At 38.2% G+C, this 21,722-nt stretch overlaps 1 protein-coding gene across 1 annotated transcript in view; it reads left to right on the top strand.

Annotated features, from left to right (window-relative positions):
- Window positions 1-21,722, top strand: part of FAM73A (family with sequence similarity 73, member A) — a 77,856-nt gene that overhangs the window by 16,294 nt on the left and 39,840 nt on the right. The window contains exons 4-7 of the mRNA XM_010857612.1: window positions 5,410-5,546; window positions 7,972-8,098; window positions 10,719-10,852; window positions 11,595-11,718. Coding sequence (XP_010855914.1) covers window positions 5,410-5,546; window positions 7,972-8,098; window positions 10,719-10,852; window positions 11,595-11,718 — 522 coding nt within the window. The remainder of the gene's footprint in view (window positions 1-5,409; window positions 5,547-7,971; window positions 8,099-10,718; window positions 10,853-11,594; window positions 11,719-21,722) is intronic.

Genomic DNA, 21,722 nt, shown 5'->3' with positions numbered 1-21,722 from the left:
GGCAAACCACTTCTGTATTCTTGCCTTGAGAATCCCACGAATAGTATGAAAAGGCAAAAAGATAGGACACTGAAAGATGAACTCCCCAGGTCAGTAGGTGCCCAATTCGCTACTGGAGAACAGTGGAGAAATAACTCGAGAAAGAATGAAGAGATGGAGCCAAAGCAAAAACAATACCCAGTAGTGGATGCGAGGAGAAGGCAATGGTAACCCACTCCAGTACTCTTGCCTGGAAAATCCCATGGACGGAGGAGCCTGGTAGGCTGCAGTCAATGAGGTCACGAAGAGTCAGACACGACTGAGTGACTTCACTTTCACGCATTGGAGAAGGAAATGGCAACCCACTCCAGTGTTCTTGCCTGGAAAGTCCCAGGGACAGCGGAGCCTGGTGGGCTGCTGTCTACGGGGTCGCACAGAGTCGGACAGGATTGAAGCGACTTAGCAGCAGCAGTAGTGCATGTGACTGTTGATAGAAGTAAAGTCTGATGCTGTAAAGAGCAATACTGCATAGGAACCTCGAACATTAGGCCCATGAATCAAGGCAAATTGGAAGTACTCAAACAGGAGATGGCAAGACTGAACATTGACATTTTAGGAATCAGTGAACTAAAATGGACTGGAATGGGTGAATTTAACTCAGATGACTGTTATATCTACTACTGTGGACAAGAATCCCTTAGAAGAAATGGAGTAACCATCATAGTCAACAAAAGAGTCCAAAATGCAGTACTTGGATGCAGTCTCAAAAACGACAGAATGATCTCTGTTTCCAAGGCAAACCATTCAGTATCACAGTAATCCAAGTCTATGCCCCAACCAGTAATGCTGAGAAGCTGAAGTTGAACAGTTCTATGAAGACCTACAAGACCTCCTAGAACTAACACCCAAAAAAGATGTCCTTTTCATTATAGAGGACTGGAATGCAGAAGTAGGAAGTCAAGAAATACCTGGAATACAGGCAAATTTGGCCTTGGAGTACAAAAGGAAGCAAAGGCTAACAAAGTTTGCCAAGAGAACGCACTGGTGATAGCAAACACCCTCTTCCAACAACACAAGAGAAGACTCTACACATGGACATCACCAGATGATTAATACCAAAATCAGACTGATTATATTCTTTGCAGCCGAAGATGGAGAAGCTCTATATAGTCAGCAGAAAGAAGACCAGGAGCTGACTGTGGCTCAGATCATGAACTCCTTATTGCCAAATTCAGACTTAAATTGAAGAAAGTAGGGAAAACCACTAGACATTCAAGGATGACCTAAATCAAATCCCTTATGATTCTACAGTGTAAGTGATAAATAGATTCAAGGGATTAGATCTGATAGACAGAGTGCCTGAAGAAGTATGGATGGAGGTTTGTGACGTTGTACAGGAGGCAGTGATCAAGAACATCCCCAAGAAAAAGAAGTGCAAAAAGGCAGAATGGCTGTCTGAGGAGGCCTTACAAATAGCTGGAAAAGAAGAGAAACTAAAGGCAAAAGAGAAAAGGAAAGATACACCCATTGCAATGCAGAGTTCCAAAGAATAGCAAGGAGAGATAAGAAAGCCTTCCTCAGCGATCAATACAAAGAAATAGAGGAAAACAAAAGAATGGGAAAAACTAGCTGCTGCTGCTGCTGCTGCTGCTGCTGCTGCTAAGTCGCTTCAGTCGTGTCCAACTCTGTGCAACCCCATAGACGGCAGCCCACCAGGCTCCGCCGTCCCTGGGATTCTCCAGGCAAGAACACTGGAGTGGGTTGCCATTTCCTTCTCCAATGCATGAGAGTGAAAAGTGAAAATGAAGTCGCTCAGTCGTGTCCGACTCTTCGAGATCCCATGGACTGTAGCCCACCAGGCTCTTCCATCCATGGGAGTTTCCAAGCAAGAGTACTGGAGTGGGGTGCCATTGCCTTCTCCAAGGAAAGACTAGAGATCTCCTTAAGAGAATTAGAGATACCAAGGAAACATCATGCAGATTGGCACAATAAAGGACAGAAATGGTATGGACTTAACAGAAGCAAAAGATATTAGGAAGATGTGGCAAGAATACACAGAAGAACTATACAAAAAAGACCTTCATGACCCAGATAACCACGGTGGTGTGATCACTCACCTACAGACAGACATCTTGGAATGCAAAGTCAAGTGGGCCATAGGAAGCATCACTATGAAAAAACCTAGTGGAGGTGATGGAATTCCAGTTGAGCTATTTCAGATCCTAAAAGATAATGCTGCCTAAGTGCTGCATTCATTATGCCAGCAAATTTGGAAAACTCAGCAATGGTCACAGGACTGGAAAATGTCAGTTTTCAGTCCAATCCCAAAGAAAGGCAATGCCAAAGAATGTTCAAACTACTGCACAATTGTACTCATCTCACAGACTAACAAAGTAATGCTCAAAATTCTCCAAGCCAGACTTCAACAGTACATGAACTGTGAACTTCCAGATGTTCAAGCTGGATTTAGAAAATGCAGAGGAACCAGAGATCAAATTGCCTACATTTGTTGGATCATCGAGAAAGCAAGAGAGTTCCAGAAAAACATCTACTTCTGCTTTATTGACTACACCAAAGCCTTTAACTGTGTGGATCACAACAAACTTTGGAAAATTCTGAAAGAGATGGGAATACCAGACCACCTGACTTGTCTCCTGAGAAGTCTGTATGCACGTCAAGAAGCAACAGTTAGAATTGGACATGGAACAGCAGTCTGGTTCCAAATCAGGAAGTAGTACGTCAAGGCTGTATATTGTCACCCTGCTTATTTAACGTATATGCAGAGTACATCATGCAAAATGCCAGCCCGGATGAAGCACAAACTGGAATCAAGATTGCTGGGAGTATTATCAATAACCTCAGTTATGCAGATTATACCACCGTTACTGCAGAAAGGGAAGAAGAACTAAAGAGCCTCTAGATAAAAGTGAAAGAGAAGAGTGAAAGAGTTGGCTTAAAACTCAACATTCAGAACACTAAGATCATTGCATCTAGTCCCATCACTTCATGGAAAATAGATGGGGAAATAATGGAAACAGTGAGAGACTTTATCTTTTCGGGCTCCAAAATCACTTCAGATGGTGACTGCAGCCATGAAATTAAAAGATGCTTGCTCTTTGGATGAAAAGCTATGACCAACCTAGACCGCATATTAAAAAACAGAGACGTTACTTTGCCAGCAAAAGTCCGTCTAGTCAAAGCTATGGTTTTTCCAATAGTCACGTATGGATGTGAGAGTTGGACTACAAAGAAAGCTGAGCACCAAAGAATTGATGCTTTCGAACTGTGATGTTGGAGAAGACTCTTGAGAGTCCCTTGGACTGCAAGGAGATCCAACCAGTCCATCCTAAAGGAAATCAGTCCTGAATACTCATTGGAAGGACTGATGCTGAAGCTGAAACTCCAATACTTTGGCCACCTGATGCGAAGAACTGACTTATTTGAAAACATGTGGATCCTGGGAAAGATTGAAGGTTGGAGGAGAAGAGGATGACAGAGGATGAGATGGTTGGATGGCATCACTGACTAGATGGACATGAGTTTGAGCAAGCTCTGGGAGTTGGTGATGGATGGGGAATCCTGGCCTGCTGCAGTTCCTGGGGTCGTAAAGAGCTAGACATGACTGAGTGACTGAATTGACTGAACTGAATATATAACTCACAGTTAATACAGATCCATATTAGACATCTTAGATAATACAGATAAGCATCAATAAAAAATGAAAATTGCTTGAAATTCTGCTACCCGGAAATAACTACTGATAATATTTTGGCATATATATAGTCATTTATATTTGCATTTAAATATATTGAGACATAAAATTTTTATTATATACAAATAAATGATTTATATACTTTAAGTAAAATCCATACCTCTTGTAGCCTTTTAATATTTAATATTATGGGGGCTTCTCTGGTAGTCCAGTGGTTAAGAATCTGCCTGCCAATGCAGAGGACATAGGTTTGATCCCCAGTCTGGAAAGGTTCCACAAGCTGTGGACCAACTAAGCTCAGCAAGTTTTGACCACATGTGCCCAGAAGTCCATGCTCTCCAAAAGAGAAGCCACCGCAATGAGAAACCTGTGCACTGCAACTAGAGAAAGCCTGTGTGCAGCAACGAAGACCCAGAGCAGCCAAAAATCAATCAATAAATCTTAAAAATATATATAATATTATGTAAGAATGTTTTTAAATGTCAATAGATGTATCTCTATGCTATCATTTTTAAATATATACTTAGTGTACAAATGTGCTTTGCTTTTTTAACCAGTTCCCTATTGTATTCTTTAGGTTATTTTTCTTGCTTCACATATACTTATCTGATTATTTTCTAAGTTTATACAGTTCTAGAAGTAGAATTGCTGGCCTTTAAAAAAATCTGTGTTTTTTTTTAAAGATACGGTGCTGCTGCTGCTGCTAAGTCACGTCAGTCATGTCTGACTCTGTGCGAAGATATGGTACATATTATCAAATTGTATCAATTGAAATAATTTCTTGAGCATGCTGGATTTATTCTTTAAATTTTAAATTATTTTTTATTTGTTAATTTATCGTATGCTCTTGTGATTTGTTGCTGTAGCAAATAATGAAAGACTGTTTTGTGCCAAGTGTTGTTAACATTTTACAACAATAATGATGCCTTTCAGGTTCAGTCCCTGTGTTGGGAAGAACCTCTGGAGAAGGGAATGGCAACCCACTCCAGTATTCTTGCCTGAAATATCCCATGGATGGAGGAGCCTGGCAGGCTTCAGATCATGAAGTTGCGAAGAGTCGGACATGACTGAGCGATAAACCCACACTTACTGAGGTTTTTATTAGATCTTAGGTGCAGTGTGAACATGCTGTATATTCACTGTGTTAAAATAACCTTTATAACAATCCTATGAATTAGGACTATAATCCTATTGAGATATGGAAAAGTTAAGTGACTTGCTCGAGTTCATATAACTAGTAAGTGCCAGGATTTGATTTGAGAAGTTTAACTGCTGTATTAAGATAAACTAAGACACAGCATCTGCCTAAGATGAATGGATAGATGATTAGGGGAGACAGATGTATAAAAGACTAAGATAATGTGATATGGATAAAGTTTTGATATAATTCAGGAAAGAATATAAGAAGTGCTTATATTTTGTTAAATTTATAATTTGAAGGTTCATAGTTGCCAATATTTTTATACTGATTGTACAGTAGGCCATTCAGATATCAGCTTAATTAATTAAATCCGTGTTTTAATCTTCATTTCAGAAGCAGTGTTAAAAATGTTATTTAGAGATATAGATTTTAATAATGGTATGATATATTTAATAATTTACACAATGAGGGGAATTGTATTTTAAAATGAGCCCTCTGAATGAATATATAAACTTTGAAATTTTATCTGAAATTTATCATAGGGGTTATTAGTACTTTTAATATGTTTGTTTGGTAGGTTCAAGTTGTTCCAGTAGCAGACAGAATTTGACATTATCTTTAAGTTCTGCCAAAGACAAAGGATCTCAGTCTTGTAACTATGTTAATGGAGGACTCTTCAGTAAATACTCGGGTTCTGCACAGAGTTTAGCCTCTGTAAGTAAACAATTTATTAATTTTTTCTTTTAATTTTAATTATATATCTATCATTATATATTGATTTAAATGTCATACAATTAGATAGCTTTTAGTATGGAGAGATGGAGAAGGGACAGTGGCACCCCACTCCAGTACTCTTGCTTGGAAAATCCCATGGACGGAGGATCCTGTTAGGCTGCAATCCATGGGGTCGCTGGGAGTCGGATACGACTGAGCGACTTCACTTTCACTTTTCACTTTCATGCATTGGAGAAGGAAATGGCAACCCACTCCAGTGTTCTTGCCTGGAGAATCCCAGGGACGGGGGAGCCTGGTGGGCTGCTGTCTACGGGGTCCCACAGAGTCGGACACAACTGAAGTGACTTAGCATAGCATAGCATTAGCATGGAGAGAACCTTAAGAAATCTGGTTGATCCTGTTCCTTCAGACAAGTAAAATTACCTTTTTGTGAAATATTCAGCTATCTCGGTTCCAGGTTTTTTTGAGTCAGGTAATGTGATCCTATGGGGTCCTGTGAGGATGGTGTTGGTATGGAAGTGTTGCTTCAAAGCTAGGTATTCTACAAAAAGCTAAAAGATGCAGCCAAACGTGGTGTAGGTTACAAAAACTGCTTGATGAACCTGCTTATGTAGCAGTATTTGGCTTGCTGAAGCCAAGTATGGAGTCTTTACCTCTTCCTTTATACCATTAACATAGTATTGATTGACAGGTGAAGAGTAAAGTTAATGTTTATTCAAATATAATATAGTTTAAAAGTTACTTTACATAACAGGTAGGATATGCACTTGCTACTAAATAATGTACATGAAAAATGTGCTCCTAATCTTCTCAATTCCCCTCCTTAGAGATGAACACTGACAGTTTCTTATGTGTATTCCAGGGAGAATATGCCTCTAACATCATGATTATTCATTTAAAAAATAGTTTAATAGAATACTCTAATCTGTTCATACCTTGCTTCTGTATTTTATTGGAACAGATAGCTGCTCCTTTCTTAAATGCCTAAAAATATATCACATTTTAAAGGCTCTTCTGCTGTGCTGTGCTGTGTTGTACTTAGTCACTCAGTGATGTCTGACTCTTTGCAGCCCCTTGGACTGTAGCCCACCAGGTTCCTCTGTCCGTGGGAGGAACATTTAGATCAAAGACGTGCCCTTTCAATTCCTCTGGGAAACTGAGTAGGATAATGAAGTATATGCCCTTTCTATAATCTGGACCTCCTCTGTGTCAGAGAGGTACCTCTCTTTTAAATTTTCTGAACTGAAAATTGAAGCTGTTCTTGACTAGAGAAAGGAGTTTTATGATAACAGTATAAATAATTAGTCTTTAGAATCACTTTGCTATCCATGCCTTCGCTGACCTACTTACTTACTCCGCTGTTAGGACTGTGAACCCAGATTTCTGCCTCTTAATGAGTGCCTGAGTGAGAGTCATAACAACAGGAGTAGAAAAGGAGGGGACAGGGTCCACAAGACTTGATAACTAGATATGAGAGGTGTGGGAAGAGAAGTTAAAGATGACTTCTTGTTACCTAGTTTGAGAAGTTATGGAGATAAAAGTAATTTTACTGAACTTGGGAGGAGTTTTTGTTTTGGGAAGATGGAAAGCTCTTTTTTCGTATTATCAGTTTGAGATGCCAGCAGGAGAGCCACGTGGAGTCATCAAATAGGCAGGTGGAAATGTGAGCTTAGATTTCTCAAAAGAGGGCAGAACTGGAGTTCAAGATTTGGGAGTCTTTGCAAAGAAGTGACAAATGATTGGCTCAGCAGACCTTGCTAGAGAAGTAAAGATGATAGAGGCTTTTCGATTTTCATTATTACAGCAGATAATCAGCATTGTAATAAGTTCTGAAAGGAAAGTAAGCTAGTTACCTCAAATCAAAGTAGGTGTGGGTAAAATTTATAAGTAAATACTTAAATGACAGTAAACTATAAAAATAGCTGCTTGATTTTTGATGGAAATAAATTCCCTGGTGGCTCAGTGGTAAAGACTCTGCCTACAGTGCAGGAGATGCAGAGATGTCGGTTTGATCCCTGAGTTGGGAAGATCCCCTGGAGAGGGAAATGGCAACCCACTCCAGTATCCTTGCCTGAAAAATCCCATGGACAGAGGAGCCTGGCGGGCTACAGTCTTTGGAGTCAGAAAAGAGGTGGATGTGACTGAGCGACTAAACAACAACAACTGGTTTATGTTCAAAATATTGTTCAACATGTATAATTTTGAGCAAATAAGGGTTCAGAGTACGTAGGGTCTTATGAATTCTAAGTTTGATTGAGTATAATCAGATTTATCTCTTCAGGTAGAAATCTCATGGGTTGTTCTACCAGGATTAGGATTTATGTAAATAATTTATAAATATAAAAGAACACAAAATACTGTTACAAAAGAGATTTTGAAGTAACTTCTGTCCATCCAATTTTAGGTCCAGAGTGTCAATTCTTGTCATAGCTGTGCTTGTGGCAATTCTAATTCCTGGGACAAAGCAGATGAAGATGATATTAAACTTGTTAATATTCCTGTGACGACTCCTGAGAACTTATATTTGATGGGTAGGAATAACATAATAATGGTTTAAGATACTGTACTCACATGTAATGTGAAAATGAAGAATGATGAATTGTTCTAAGGGAAGCAGCTGTAATTCTAAAATGTTCTCATATCTGTTGACTCCAGTCTACATAACATAACATGTTGTATTAGTTTTCTGAGGCTGCTATAGAAACTACCACAAATTTGGTGGCTTAAAATGATAGAAATATACTCTTTTGGAGTTCTGGAGGCCTGAAGTCTGAAATCATTATCATGGACTGAACTCAAGGTGTCGTTTGGGCCATGTTCCCTCTGGAGTCTTGGAGGAGAATTCAATCGGTACCTCTTGCAGCTTCTGATGCCACTTTAGGCTTGTGGCCACATGACTCCAACCCTTGCCTTCCTCTTCATCGTGTGTTTCAGATCTCTGTCTGCCTCTCTGTTATGAGGATGGTTGTGATTGGATCTAGAGCGTATCAGATAATATAGGGTAATCTCCCCATGTTAAGATTCTTAATCACACCCACAAAGATTATCTTATATGGTAACATTTACAAGTTCCATGTACTAGGAACCATCTTTGGATGGTCATTATTCAGTCTGTTACACTCACCTAACCTCATCTGTTGACTTCTATCTAATGAATCAATCAAAATGCACTGAAAGTAGCCTTTTATCTAGCTATCATTTGTATTCTTCCTATATCTAGGAAGGATTTTACATAGAAAGGGGCCTCTGTTTACAGCTAGAACATAAGAATGTCTAGAAAGTTTCACAGGAACCCAGAAAGAGGACCAGAGCCCTTAATACTGAATCAGACTCAAATACTTTTTCAAATCCTTGCCTGTGTTCCTCTGTACTCTATTTCATGCTATATTCCTTTTAAGGGAAATGCATGCTAACTAAAAAAGAAAACCAGAAAAGTCTTGTGGTCCTAGCCAGTGAGCAGTAAGGGGGTGATGAGTTGGCAGAAGGACTGTGTGCCTTCCTCACACTCTAGAATCAATCATTAAAGATGCTGCTGTGGTACAAAGGGCTGATGTGGTACATCCCTGCCCTTGGCGAAGGATGTAAGAGTAGTTCTTCTGCTACCTTTTCCGAAGTTTCCAAGAATTAAGCTCACTGTGCTTCTAGATTTAACTATACCTAGTAAACCTACTTTGGCCACTTCACAGGACTATAGAGAGAGTTGAAGAGAAATAGAGCAAAGCTTAGAGAAGCTGTAGGGAGTCTCAGTGTCATAGAATTAGGATTGGTAGGAAATACTGTTTCAATTCTATTACAGAATTGCTGATATGTGACAGTTGGACTGTGTTCTGCAGTGAGGTGAAACACAGAACTTCCTGAGAGGCACCTTTTCTCTTTGGGCATCTCTGGCGTTAAATAATTCTTCCTTCTATTTAGCCAAAATAATTGGAGGGGCAGAGAGAGGATGGAGTGAGAAAAGGATGAAGGAATGAGAACTACATAGATTAGAAAAGTTAAGTCTTTTAAGTGTATGCATTTTTTTAGAAGGAAGATCCAGGCAATGATTCTTTGCTACAGAAAATGAAACAAAGGAAAAACCTACATTTCATTCACAGAACAGTTTATTTGTTTAGAGTAGTAGATTCTCTAGATGACAGAAGAAATGATTTTTGAGGACAGGTGTTCTGTTAACTTCTGGAGAAGGGAATGGCAACCCACTCCAGTATTCTTGCTTGGAGAATCCTTATGGACAGAGGAACCTGGCAAGCTGCAGTCCATGGGGTCGAAAGAGTCAGACACGACTGAGTGATTAACACACATTCTTTTAACTACCATATCTTAAAAACATCTTGAGAATGACTTGGCCAGATTCTTAAGCAGCTTTTAAAGATTTTTTACTTTTATATGTCTAGAGAAATTGAGCTTTTGAAATATTTTGGTTTTGTTTGAGGTACATAATTATTTTGGTAAGCTTTTTTTTTTTTTGAAAAAATTTGAAGAAAAAGAGGCACATAATCACTTATTTTTTCCACAAAAGCTTTCTGTAAGCAGGGATATGAAATTCCTACTTGGACTGTAACCTTTTATGGGTTCTTCTTGTTTATTTTTAACTCTGGTCCAGCACTTTATCCATCCAAGTCAGCAAGTTGGTATCATAGTGGATTAAGACACCTTTTGGTGGAAAAAAGATAGAAAAGACATTATTCTAGACTTCTGTGCTATTATTTTTCTTCTTAGCTTTGCTTTCTTCTTCTGAAAGCCTCTTATAAACCTTATAGTTTCTTCTCAACCTGTTTTTCTATTTGCTTATCAGTTTTTAACTTAGAGGGATATTTTGAAAGATAGTTCTGTGACTATAAAAATTAGCTATTATTGTTGGGACTTTGATGAATTTATGATATTATTTTGGAAAAATTCCAATTACTGTATGCATTTGACTTACTAGTTTTTAGAAAGGAAAAACACATCGGTCATTTCTCCCTGATTGTTGGTTGACTGGAACTGTAGACCTGGAATATATTAGGATATTAAGATTCTACTAAGAAGGACTTCTGGTGGTTAAGACTCTACACTCCACTGCAGGGGGTGTGAGTTTGTTCCCTGGTCGGGGAATTAAGATCCCAAAAGCTGCCATGCCAAAAAAAATAAAATTGTTCTGTTCTTAATTTTTAGGTATGGAATTGTTTGAAGAGGCATTGCGTCGATGGGAACAAGCTCTAACCTTTCGAAATAGACAGGCTGAAGATGAAGCCTGTGGTTCCATTAAATTGGGTGCAGGAGATGCTATTGCAGAAGAAAGTGTAGATGTAAGGGTGACTTATTTGGGAGTGGTCTTCATAATATTGGAAAAATTTAACTATTTTTAATGTTGATTCAATGTCCTTGATTTCTGTGGCATTTAACAGAACTTTTTATGTTTTTCTCCTTTGGGATTTGTGTAGGGATATTTCTCACTGGGCTCTTCCTGTTCAGTTAGCTGTTAAATCTCAAATTTGCAATTCATCATTTCATGATTTTCCAAGAATATATAGAATTAAGCAGATATGATTTCTGAAGGAATTTTTTAACCTCTGCTTTGTGCTTTGGATTGAATTAAGTGCCATTATATTTATATAGTCATGTAGAGCTAGACTGTTATTTATTGATCATCATCTAGGCTAATGATTTTCAAAGTTGAGCATGCATCACAAGCCTCTGAAAGGCTTATTAAAACACAGACTTGGGGGCCCCACCTCCAGAGTTTCTAATTCACTTGTAATTTGTATTTCTAACAAGTTCCCAGGTAATACTGATGCTCCTGATTAGGGACCTTACATTGAGAACCCCTGATCTAGTCCAACTCAATTATACAGAGTAGGAAATGGAGGTGACTCCATGCGAGGCACAGCCAGAACCCCAGCCCCCTGACTTCTATCGCAGTATTCTCACCACCCAACCAGTAGTTTTTTAAATAACATTCCTCACTTTTCTTTCATTTAAAAGTGGAGAATATGTAGAATTTTAACATTAACATCTAATACTTGCTGTGTATGTGTTCTCTTCTTGTAGGATATTATTAGTACTGAATTCATCCATAAACTTGAATCTCTGTTGCAAAGAGCATATCGTCTCCAAGAGGAGTTTGAAGCTACCTTGGGGGCATCTGATCCTAATTCCCTTGTTAATGATACTGGTAAGGTGGTTATTTTATGTGTTTTTTATGGATTGTGTCATTTTATTCTTTTATATTCTTGAAATCATTCGCTACAGTGTGTTAATATGGTTACTACTTTTTAGAAAACAGCCAAGAGATAAACAGTTCTATCATATTTATTGGTTTTTCTCCTTTCAGTTTAACTTTGCAAGTGAACTTACTGATACAAATTCAAGCACTTACCACAGATAGGATTGTAACATTATTTTAAAATTACATTCCAAGTGAAAGAATCCCAGTTAAAGTGTTGGAGGGTGGAAAAAAATAATAATATGAGAGGGAGACACACTACCTCAGAAATGGTCGTGTAGCTCATGACTTACATTTAAAGTATTTTAAGTAATTCTATTTCTTGTCCCTGTTTCAGTTGCAGGCTACATTTTGGTGTAAGTAGTCAATACATACATTATCATATACCATTATGTTTGTTTCCTACTTTAAAGAGAAAAGAACTTTGAATAGACTTCTTAAGTGAAGTCTTCTAAGGAGGAATGATTAAAACTGCTTCTGGGAGTAGTCGTTAGGATTCTGGGCTTTCACTGTGATGGCCCAGGTTCAATCCCGGTCAAGGAACTAAAGGCTGCCCAGCGCAGCTGAAAAAAAAAAAGAGAGAGAGAGACAGAGTGAGAAAAAAAAAATTGCTTCCTTGACTTACTGTCTTAAAAAATTTTTCATTAGACTTGAGTGTTTTTTAATAGTTTCTCTGCTCTTGGCATAGGTATAAGATTTTTGACATATAGAGATTATTGGCCAGAAAAAAAATAGATAATATTCATGTCAACAAATAGAATTTGTCAAAGCTTTCTTTAGATATATATATAGGTATATATTTATACAATTTCTTTTGTAACTTATTAGAATGGTATTTGTGACAATAAGTTGGAAAAAGAACAAAGAGAAGGATTTTTAAAAGAAGTCAGATGTAAAAGTGGGAATGGAACAACTAGAAAAGATAGCAAAGTGGATAAGCAGCAAAGAAAGCCACAGAGAAAAAGAAGTAGGAAAAATTTATAAATATGAGGAAGGGGACCTGAGACTATTCATGTTTTATTTTAGGAAAGTTGTATTTGCCCTCTCTATTCTAATCTTCTGCTTGCAGTTTCTGTCTGACTTCATGATAAGGATCAGGTAGATGTGTTGTTGTCTACTTATTAGTCTCCTAATATGCATCTCAGATTTTGTTCTGTTTGGCATGCCCAGAGTTTCTTTTTTCTACTGATCATAGCAGTTGGTGGAATCCATCTCTCATTTCTTCAGGTTATCAGTTATAAAAGGTTTTCAGGCTACTGCTCAGGGGGTCTGTGTTGGGTTTACATTGCATCTGGCCAAGAAGACCTCTAGGTAGATGGTTTTATTTCTGGGGCTTCAAGTTGTTTCTGAGGAATTGCTGTTAATTTGGAACTCTAAATGGGTAGGATTTCTAGAGTGGGACCCATAATCCACCCATCCATTCAGTTAGCTTAGGTTTGTAATAAGTTCCTGACCCCACCCATGTCTTAACTTGAGCTGTCAATGACTATTTGGCTGGCTGGCTTTTCCTTTTCTCTGCAGCCTAACAGTGCCTTGGCCTGTTATTGCCCTGGAGACTCCAGTTGACATGATGCTGTTATATTTTGTTCCTTCTTGGGAATTATTTGAATATTTTGTTATTGCAAGTTTCCATTTTGGAACTTCTGGACTGAAAGAGCTGAATCTATGGCCAGAACTCCAGTAAGGGAGTACTTCTGTTATATCTGTTATTTGCTATTAATCAGGATTGCTCAGAAGTCATTTAACTATCCTCGTCCCCTAAATCCAAATTCATTTTTCACATTTGATATATATTAATGAGAGGCAATTTATTAATAGTCATAAATGAAGAGAGGTTGACAGATTCATTTTTCACATTTGATATATATTAATGAGAGGCAATTTATTAATAGTCATAAATGAAGAGAGGTTGACAAATGCCTTCAGAGGCTCAGGGGTGAACTTTAACCAAGTATTGATCTGACTTCAGTGAGTACTTTATCATTTTGGAATTTGCTTTGTCTTATTTGATAAAAATTAATTTTTTTTTCTTGTTAAGAATTTGATAGATTTTCAAGGTTGGAAGATTTTTTTTTTTTTTTTTTTAGCAGCATCATCTGATTCATCTCCTTTCCCCTGAACTTAATATCTAACAATTACCATTGTTTGCATGTCATGTTCTAGGCTCTCTGCTACGGCCCATGGTTCCTTTTCTGGGTCAGGCACAATTCGGAGTAAAAACCATCTCACTTAGTCCTCACAACAGCTTTTATGAGGTAATTATAGTTCTCATCCTCATTTTTCAGATGGGGAGAGAGGTACACAGGTATTAAGTCACTTCCCCAGAGTTACACAGCGACAAAGTGACAGAGCTTAGACTTGGCTCAGACAGCTGACTCTAGAGTCCAGAAGCCACCGTGCTGTATTGTCTCAGCACCTAGAAGACAGGTGTGTTCTCTGGATTGGAAGACTGACTATGAACTCTTTGTGGCATAGTTCTCCGTGAGAAATGTTGTTTTGAAGCTTGTAGTCCAGAATCTCCACAGCTGCTGAAGTAAGGAATCTTATTTCTGGTAGTGGTATCATTTGTTTTGTGTGGATCTTCCTTTCCTAGAAATTGATTTCTTCCTCCGTGTCTACCTGGAAATCTGCAGTTAACTCATGTGTCTTTCCTCCTCTCTTAGGCTATCAAGGCAGTCTAGAGAGATTTCACTCATTTAATAGAAAGAAGATTTAATCCAGGAACTAATGGAGTGAACTACTCTATTTAACTTGAGGGAATAGGGGGAGAGGGCCCAACTGTGCCAACTGGATTTAGTGTTATTACTTTAATAAGTTACTCTAATGGATTACCTTTTGGCCCTCATCTGTATAATGACTAAAATTACAGATTGTAGATTCAGACTGATGGAGTCCAAATTCTAGATTCACCATTTATTATTTATGTGATTATATAACTTGTCTAAGCCTCAGCTTCTTCATCTGAAAAATGGGTATATCTTACTTAACAAAATAATTATGAGAATTAAATTATATAACAAATATAAAGTCCAGGGAACAGAGTAGCAATATTTATTGGCTTGGAGTTTGGAACTTCCCTAACACACAGAGGAAGATGATTTTTGCCTCTAGGATAATTGGGCTATGGTTTTTTAGGACCTGATTGAGTCTCTATTGGCTAATTTCAAGGTATTCTCTAAAATTTCTGGTCTGGTGATACCTTTTCCATGTTTTCCAGTGATGCTGTTATTTTCTTCCTGTCTTTTTTTTTTTTGGTTGCACCATGTGGCTTGATTGAATCCATACCCTTGGCAGTTCAGGTGGGGAGTTCCAACCACTGGACTGCCATGGATCCTATCCTTTTTAATGGGCCTTTAGAAAGGAGAAGTAGATCCTTATGCTCTGTCATACTGAACAAGAAATTCTGAACATTATAATTACAGAGCCTAAGAACTGTATTAGTTTTGGGGTTTTTTTGTTTTGCTCTTAAGTTTATTTATTTGTTTTTGGCCGCTCTGGGTCTTTGGTGCTGCACGTGGGCTTCTCTAGCTGCCATGAATGGGGGCTGCTTTCTCGTTGTGGTGCGCAGGCCTCTCACTGTGGTGGCGTCCCTCGTGGAACATGGGCTCTAGGGCGCGGGGCCCGTAGTTACGGCTCACAGGGTTAGTTGCCCTGTGGCTGTGGAATCTTCCAGGACAGGGATGGAACCCATGTTTCCCTGTACTGGCAGGCGAATTCTTAACCCCTGGACTACCAGGGAAGTCCCTACATTAACTAACATTGCTAATGTTGAGCTAATGGTAAGCTGAAACTTAAGTTCTTTGTTGTTATTGTTAGCTATGTTATTTTTAAGTCACTTCTTCCCTCATTTGTTTCTGTGTAGTTGTTTCTTTGGACCCAAGCTTTTAGATGTTATGTTTATTTTTCCTATTCAGTACTAAATTGTCCTTTCTCAAGTCATCATCCTGAATTAAGATAGATTTAGATTTGACATCCCTCTCAGCTTTCTATCACTTTCTCGTTTGTTCAGTTTGGTCTGCTTGGTCATCAAGGCTCTCATTGAAACCATTAACAAAACATGTTTAAAGGAAGACTTGTTTCCCTTTATTTACAACTTTTGACACAAAATGAGTGGAATTTCCATGCCAAGAAATTCTCCAGTTCTCTGTGGACACCAGTTGGGGTGTCCTGCAATTCCCTTCAGTCAAACACTCAAATACCCAGTGTTAGTGCAGACTCCACAGGTTAAGGGCTTATCTCACAAGAGTGCACCCCACTCACATGCCAGTTGCAGCGCCAAACCTCTCGTGCTTCTGACCAGTGTTTTTTCTATAAATCACAGGTTCCCACCAATCCCTCCTTAGGCTTGATAGTTTACTATTGATAGGATGGTGCACAGAATTTTGAGAAGCACTTTACTTTCTAGTACTCATTTATTATGAAAGATATAATTAAGCAACAGTCAAGTGGAATAGATGCATAGGGCAAGGTATGGGTAATGGGTGTAGAACTTTCATACCCTCTCCAGACACAGCACTCTCCTTGCACCTGGATATGTTCACCAACCTGGAGCTCTCTAAACTCTATCGTGTTCTTACGGAGGTTCCATTATATAGGCACAGCTAATTAAGTCATCAGCTATTGGTGATTAACTTAATTCTCAGCCTTTCTCCCTTTAAGGGTCAGGGTTGGAGTTGAAAGTTCCAATTTTTTTTCTTTTTAATTTATTATTATTGGCTGTGCTGGGTCTTCATTGCTACACGGGCTTCTCTCTAGTTGTGGTGAATGGGGGCTACTCTCTGGCTGTGATGTGTAGGCTTCTCATTGGGGTGGCTTCTCTTATGGAGTGTGGGCTCTAACATACGCAGGCTTCAGTAGTTGCAGCTCCCAGGCTTGAGAGCACAGGGTTAATAGTTGTGACGCATAGGCTTAGTTGCCCCGCAGCATATGAGATCTTCCCAGATCAGGGGTCGAACCCATGTGTCCTGCATTGGCAGGCCTGTTCTTTACCACTGAGCTACCAGGGAAACCCCAGAAGTTCTAGATTTCTAATCACAGGGTTTATTTCCTTGGTAAACATCCCCCATCCTCCAGGAGTCACCTCATGAGCATAATCTTTGGTTATAGTTGAAAAGGACTTATGAAAAGCACCCCTCTCACCATCACTCAGGAAATTCCAAGAGTTTTAGAAGTTTTACTGTCACACTTTTTTCATGTTGATCATAAAGAGATCTTAGGATACTTTAATATATATCATGCCAAAATATATGTATATTTATCTAAACTGGTAATTTAAGAAAATACAAATTTTTTTTTGAAAAAGAGGCAGATAACAATTCACGGTTTTGGGCAATATTGTCAATGCTGAGATTTTTTGCAGATAGGTATTTGCCATCAAGTATTCATGGCTGGTTTTATACTCACTTGCAAATAAATAAATCATTTTAGTTTTCAAAGGCACATATGTCAGATTTTATTGATACAAGAGCTTCAGCAAAACTTACTTCACTAATTTGAGAATTCAGAATATACACAGGGACTCTACTTAATTTCACATTCTCTTGTAGTGCTTATAGTGAATAGTTTTCCATGTTAACATTGTGCACGAGTTTAGAGGACACTTTAAATCCTCCCCAGCATGATCCTTTTAGTATGTTTAAAACTGTCTTAGCATTTTTCTTTTTAGATAGCAGTGTGTTTGTTGAGAGTAAATTGTATCTTCCCATTTCAGCAGATCCAAAAAACTTTTGTCAGTATTTTGAGTTAGTTTAGGTAAGTGAAGGGCTTTCCCGGTGGCTCAGCAGAAAAGAATCTTACCTGCAATGCAAGAGACTCAGGTTCCATCCTTAGGTTGGGAAGATACCCTGGAGGAGGAAATGGCAACCCACTCTAGTGTTCTTGCCTGGGAAATCCCATGGACAGAGGATCTTGGCAGTCCATGGGGTCACAAAGCATCATATACACCTGAGTGACTGAGCACACACAAGTTAAGTGAAGCTAATAAATCTAAGATTTAAATTTTAGAGTTAAAAAAAATGTATAGTACGATTCTAACACTGGATTGTGTTGAAATCTTGAAATAGTTACAAGACTATGTATTTACTAAAATTCATTGAATTGTACACTTAAAATGGAGAAGTTTTATGGTTTGTAAATTACACTTCAATAAAACTATTTAAAATACAGTATGATTCTGTTAACTAACTTTAAGTGATTTTTTGTGTGTGTGAATTTGAAACAATACAAAATAGCACTTTATACTACAAATTTTAAGTAGTACAAATGTCAAGCAATTTATGAATCTCTTAGTTTCCAAGCTGATGGACCTAGTGAATTACAAACCATGTTTACTCTAGGTGGTACCACTTCAGCTGGTAACAGGAATAGAGTATCATATGTCAGTATCTAGAGAACCATACTGTTGTTTACATGCATGGGAACTTCTACAAATGGTTTTGATGATTATTGTGCTGTTATTTTTACTTTTATTCTTAAGTTTTTATATTCTGTAATATTGTCATTCCAAGTGGTCATCAAATGTGGTAAAGAAGCTCAAATAACTGCTGACGATCTTGCTGTTAATTTAGTACAAAGCATCCTGGAAGTATTGGAACTAATGCCAAGAAAATAAAGGAGCAGAATTGAACGAGGAGCCCTTTTATTTAAAAAAATGAAAAACCTCTGGGAACTTGGCTTTAAAATCTCAAGCAGTCTAGGGCACCCCTAAACCAAGCTATCATCTGTGTTAAAATAGAAAATTATTTTTGATGTTTGGGAAGGAACTGATAGTGATACAAAAAACTTTACTACAAATACTTTGTGTTTTTAAAGCATTCTTAACAACATTCTTTAGTATATGTGCTGCTCACTTTGGCAGCCCACTCCAGTACTCTTGCCTGGAAAATTCCATGGACTGAGGAGCCTGGTAGGCTACAGTTCATGGGGTCGCAAAGAGTCGGACACGACTTTTGTGTGTGTGTGTGTCAGACACTTTCACTTTCTTTTCACACTAAAATTGGAACAATACAGAGAAGATTAGCATTGCCCCTGCTCAAGGATGACACACAAATTTGTGAAGCGTTCTGTATTTTTAATAGTCAAATTAATGAAAAGAAAACAACAGTAGCTAATAAACTAATAAAAACTATTTGCTTAGTTGCTCAGTTGTATCTGACTCTTTGTGGCCTCATGATCTGTAGCCCGCCAGCCTCCTGTGTCCATGGAATTTTCCAGGCAAGAATTCGGTTGCCATTTCCTACTCTAGGGGATCTTCCCGACCCAGGGATTGAACCCACGTCTCTTGGATCTCCTGCACTGGTAGGCAGATTCTTTACCACTACACCAACTAGGAAGCAATAAAAGCTATAAAAGCACCCTCCCCCCAAAAAATATACCCCGAAACAAACTACATTTCCCAGACTCCCTTGTCCTTAGGAATCTTAGTTCGGGTTTCACAAATGAGATAGATTCTTATGAGATTTGGAAAGCAAGAAGAGGCAGTGACCATCTTTCTACAAATTCTGTTTCTGATGATTGAGAGTATTGTGGTTTTCCTGATAAGTATGCTATTTTATAGTAGAAAAAATTGGAGGAAATAAACCTTCACAGATTAAAAAAACCAGACCTTATTATAGTCACTTATTATGCTTTGAAACTATGCTTGGGAAAAGACATACAGCACAGTAGTTGTAAGGCACATTAGTATCCATTTACGTTTATTCTTACAGGAACGTAGCTTTGAATTAGGCAGTGTTTGAATTATGTTTTAAGGCATGAATTCCTTATATAAAATGTAACTACCTGGTATTCTCTAATTCATCTTTTGTCATATTCTGGACTGATACTTCCTTAACTGTTATGAATTAGTGAATCATTATTGGATATAGTTCTGTATTTGCTCTTACACGTCAGAAGTTTACTCCTGGCCTAAGCAGTCATTGTTTCTTCTGTTCTTCTGATTATTAAATAAAATGAAGATTTTAGTTCTCTAATTAAAAAAAAAAGTTTTCCTTCTTCACTTAGGAGAGACTGTTTAACGTTAAACGACAGGTGTTGAAATCACTAGAGGGCAGCACATTTTATCTGAGAGTGGCACACCTATGACGCATAAATGCCATTCTGGGTTGTTCATAGCACTGGGAGTTAAATTTAGGTCACCACTCACTCTCTTTCTGGCATGTTCCGTATACACCTGCTACTGTAACTCATAGTGAGACAGAGCCAGGAGGTTATGCACAGAGACTTGAAATAACATTAGTGTACGTTTCCATTTGAGTGTGAGTTCTAGCTAACATCACATAGTTAACATTTATTTGCAGTTTTTCTTTTTCAGATAATCGTTAAATTATAATTGTTAAACTATTATTTTGTTATTGTAATTTTTGAAGGCTCACCCAAAAAACTCCAGTATGTTTTCAGTTGTAGACAGTATAGCGTAGTAGTTCAGGACATGGGCTTTGGAGTTAAACAAACATGGATTCAAATCCCGGCTCTCCCACTCTTACTAGCTGTGAAACCTAAGCAGGCCTTGACCTTTCTTAGATTCACCTCCTTCATCTGTAAGCTGGAGGAATGCATTAGGATCAGCTTCATAGAACTGTGAAGATTAATTGAGATAACATGCATGTTGTATTTAGCACTAGTACATGGTAAACACTTGCTGTGCTTTCATATATATTCTCACATTTTTATGAGGCCTGTTCTAAGATTGTTTAAAAAATGCGTGGTTCATCCCCATAGAGTCCACCTAATGATCTCCCACTCATATCAGTCTGTTCTCTCAAGTGGCGAACTGTATTGCATCCTTATCATTTCTTTGACGTTCTTTTAGTTTGAAGCATGTAAAATTTCCAGTATTTGATCCTATTTGCCCTATGAAACAAGCAATAAGATGAAATGCCATTGACTTATCACCCCTTATGTATTCTTGTCCAGTTTATACATTTGACTCTTTCTTAGCTTGTTAGAAGATCAATCTTAGTAGAAGATTAATCTTAAAATATGAATTTTGTGTCCTGGTTGTTCCTGTAATTATTGCACTTTTGAGGTTCAGTCATGTTGGTGTAGCAGAAACAAACTCATTTCTAATGCTTGGGACTTTACACGTGGGATCTTTTCAAAATATATGTTCCTTCTGTTACTGATGGAAATTTTGTTTCTGTGTAATTAGTTCTCTGCATAAATCTTTCTTGAATAGGCTTTTATTTTTAAAAATTCATGGTTACTGGTAGGTGATATCACATGTCCATAACTTTTTTTACATGATATTATTCAGGTATATTGCAGGAAGGATTTATTTATTTCTGGAAATTAATTTGACTTTTTCTCATAATAATAACATACATTTCATTTCCTGAAACAAAGTATTTAGCCCATGTTCAAAGTTATTTATTTGGGAAGGTAAAAAAGATGCCCCTTATAAATCTTTTTCTTTGTGTTAGAAAATTGCCATCTGAAGGACAAATATTTTGTCGAAGTATTTATTCTAGATATAGCTAAGATTACTGATTTTCCTTAATTCTTGATCTTGCCATATGCAAAGGAGGAAAGCAAGAAGTGATAATGAATATACTCCTTGCCAGCACATCCAGTTATCTAGTTCAGTTCAGTTTAGTTCAGTCGCTCAGTCGTCTCCGACTCTGCGACCCCATGAATCACAGCACACCAGGCCTCCCTGTCCATCACCAGCTCCCGGAGTTCACTCAGACTCACAGCCATCGAGTCAGTGATGCCATCCAGCCATCTCATCCTCTGTCGTCCCCTTCTCCTCCTGCCCCCAATCCCTCCCAGCATCAGAGTCTTTTCCAATGAGTCAGCTCTTTGCATGAGATGGCCAAAGTACTGGAGTTTCAGCTTTAGCATCATTCCTTCCAAAGAAATCCCAGGGCTGATCTCCTTCAGAATGGACTGGTTGGATCTCCTTGCAGTCCAAGGGACTCTCAAGAGTCTTCTCCAACGCCACAGTTCAAAAGCAT

The sequence above is a fragment of the Bison bison genome, unplaced genomic scaffold (assembly GCF_000754665.1).
Source record: "Bison bison bison isolate TAMUID 2011002044 unplaced genomic scaffold, Bison_UMD1.0 scf7180017864382, whole genome shotgun sequence".
In the NCBI taxonomy this organism is placed as follows: domain Eukaryota; kingdom Metazoa; phylum Chordata; class Mammalia; order Artiodactyla; family Bovidae; genus Bison; species Bison bison.
Note: the sequence above shows the minus strand (reverse complement) of the source record. Positions and strands in the feature narration are given on the sequence as shown.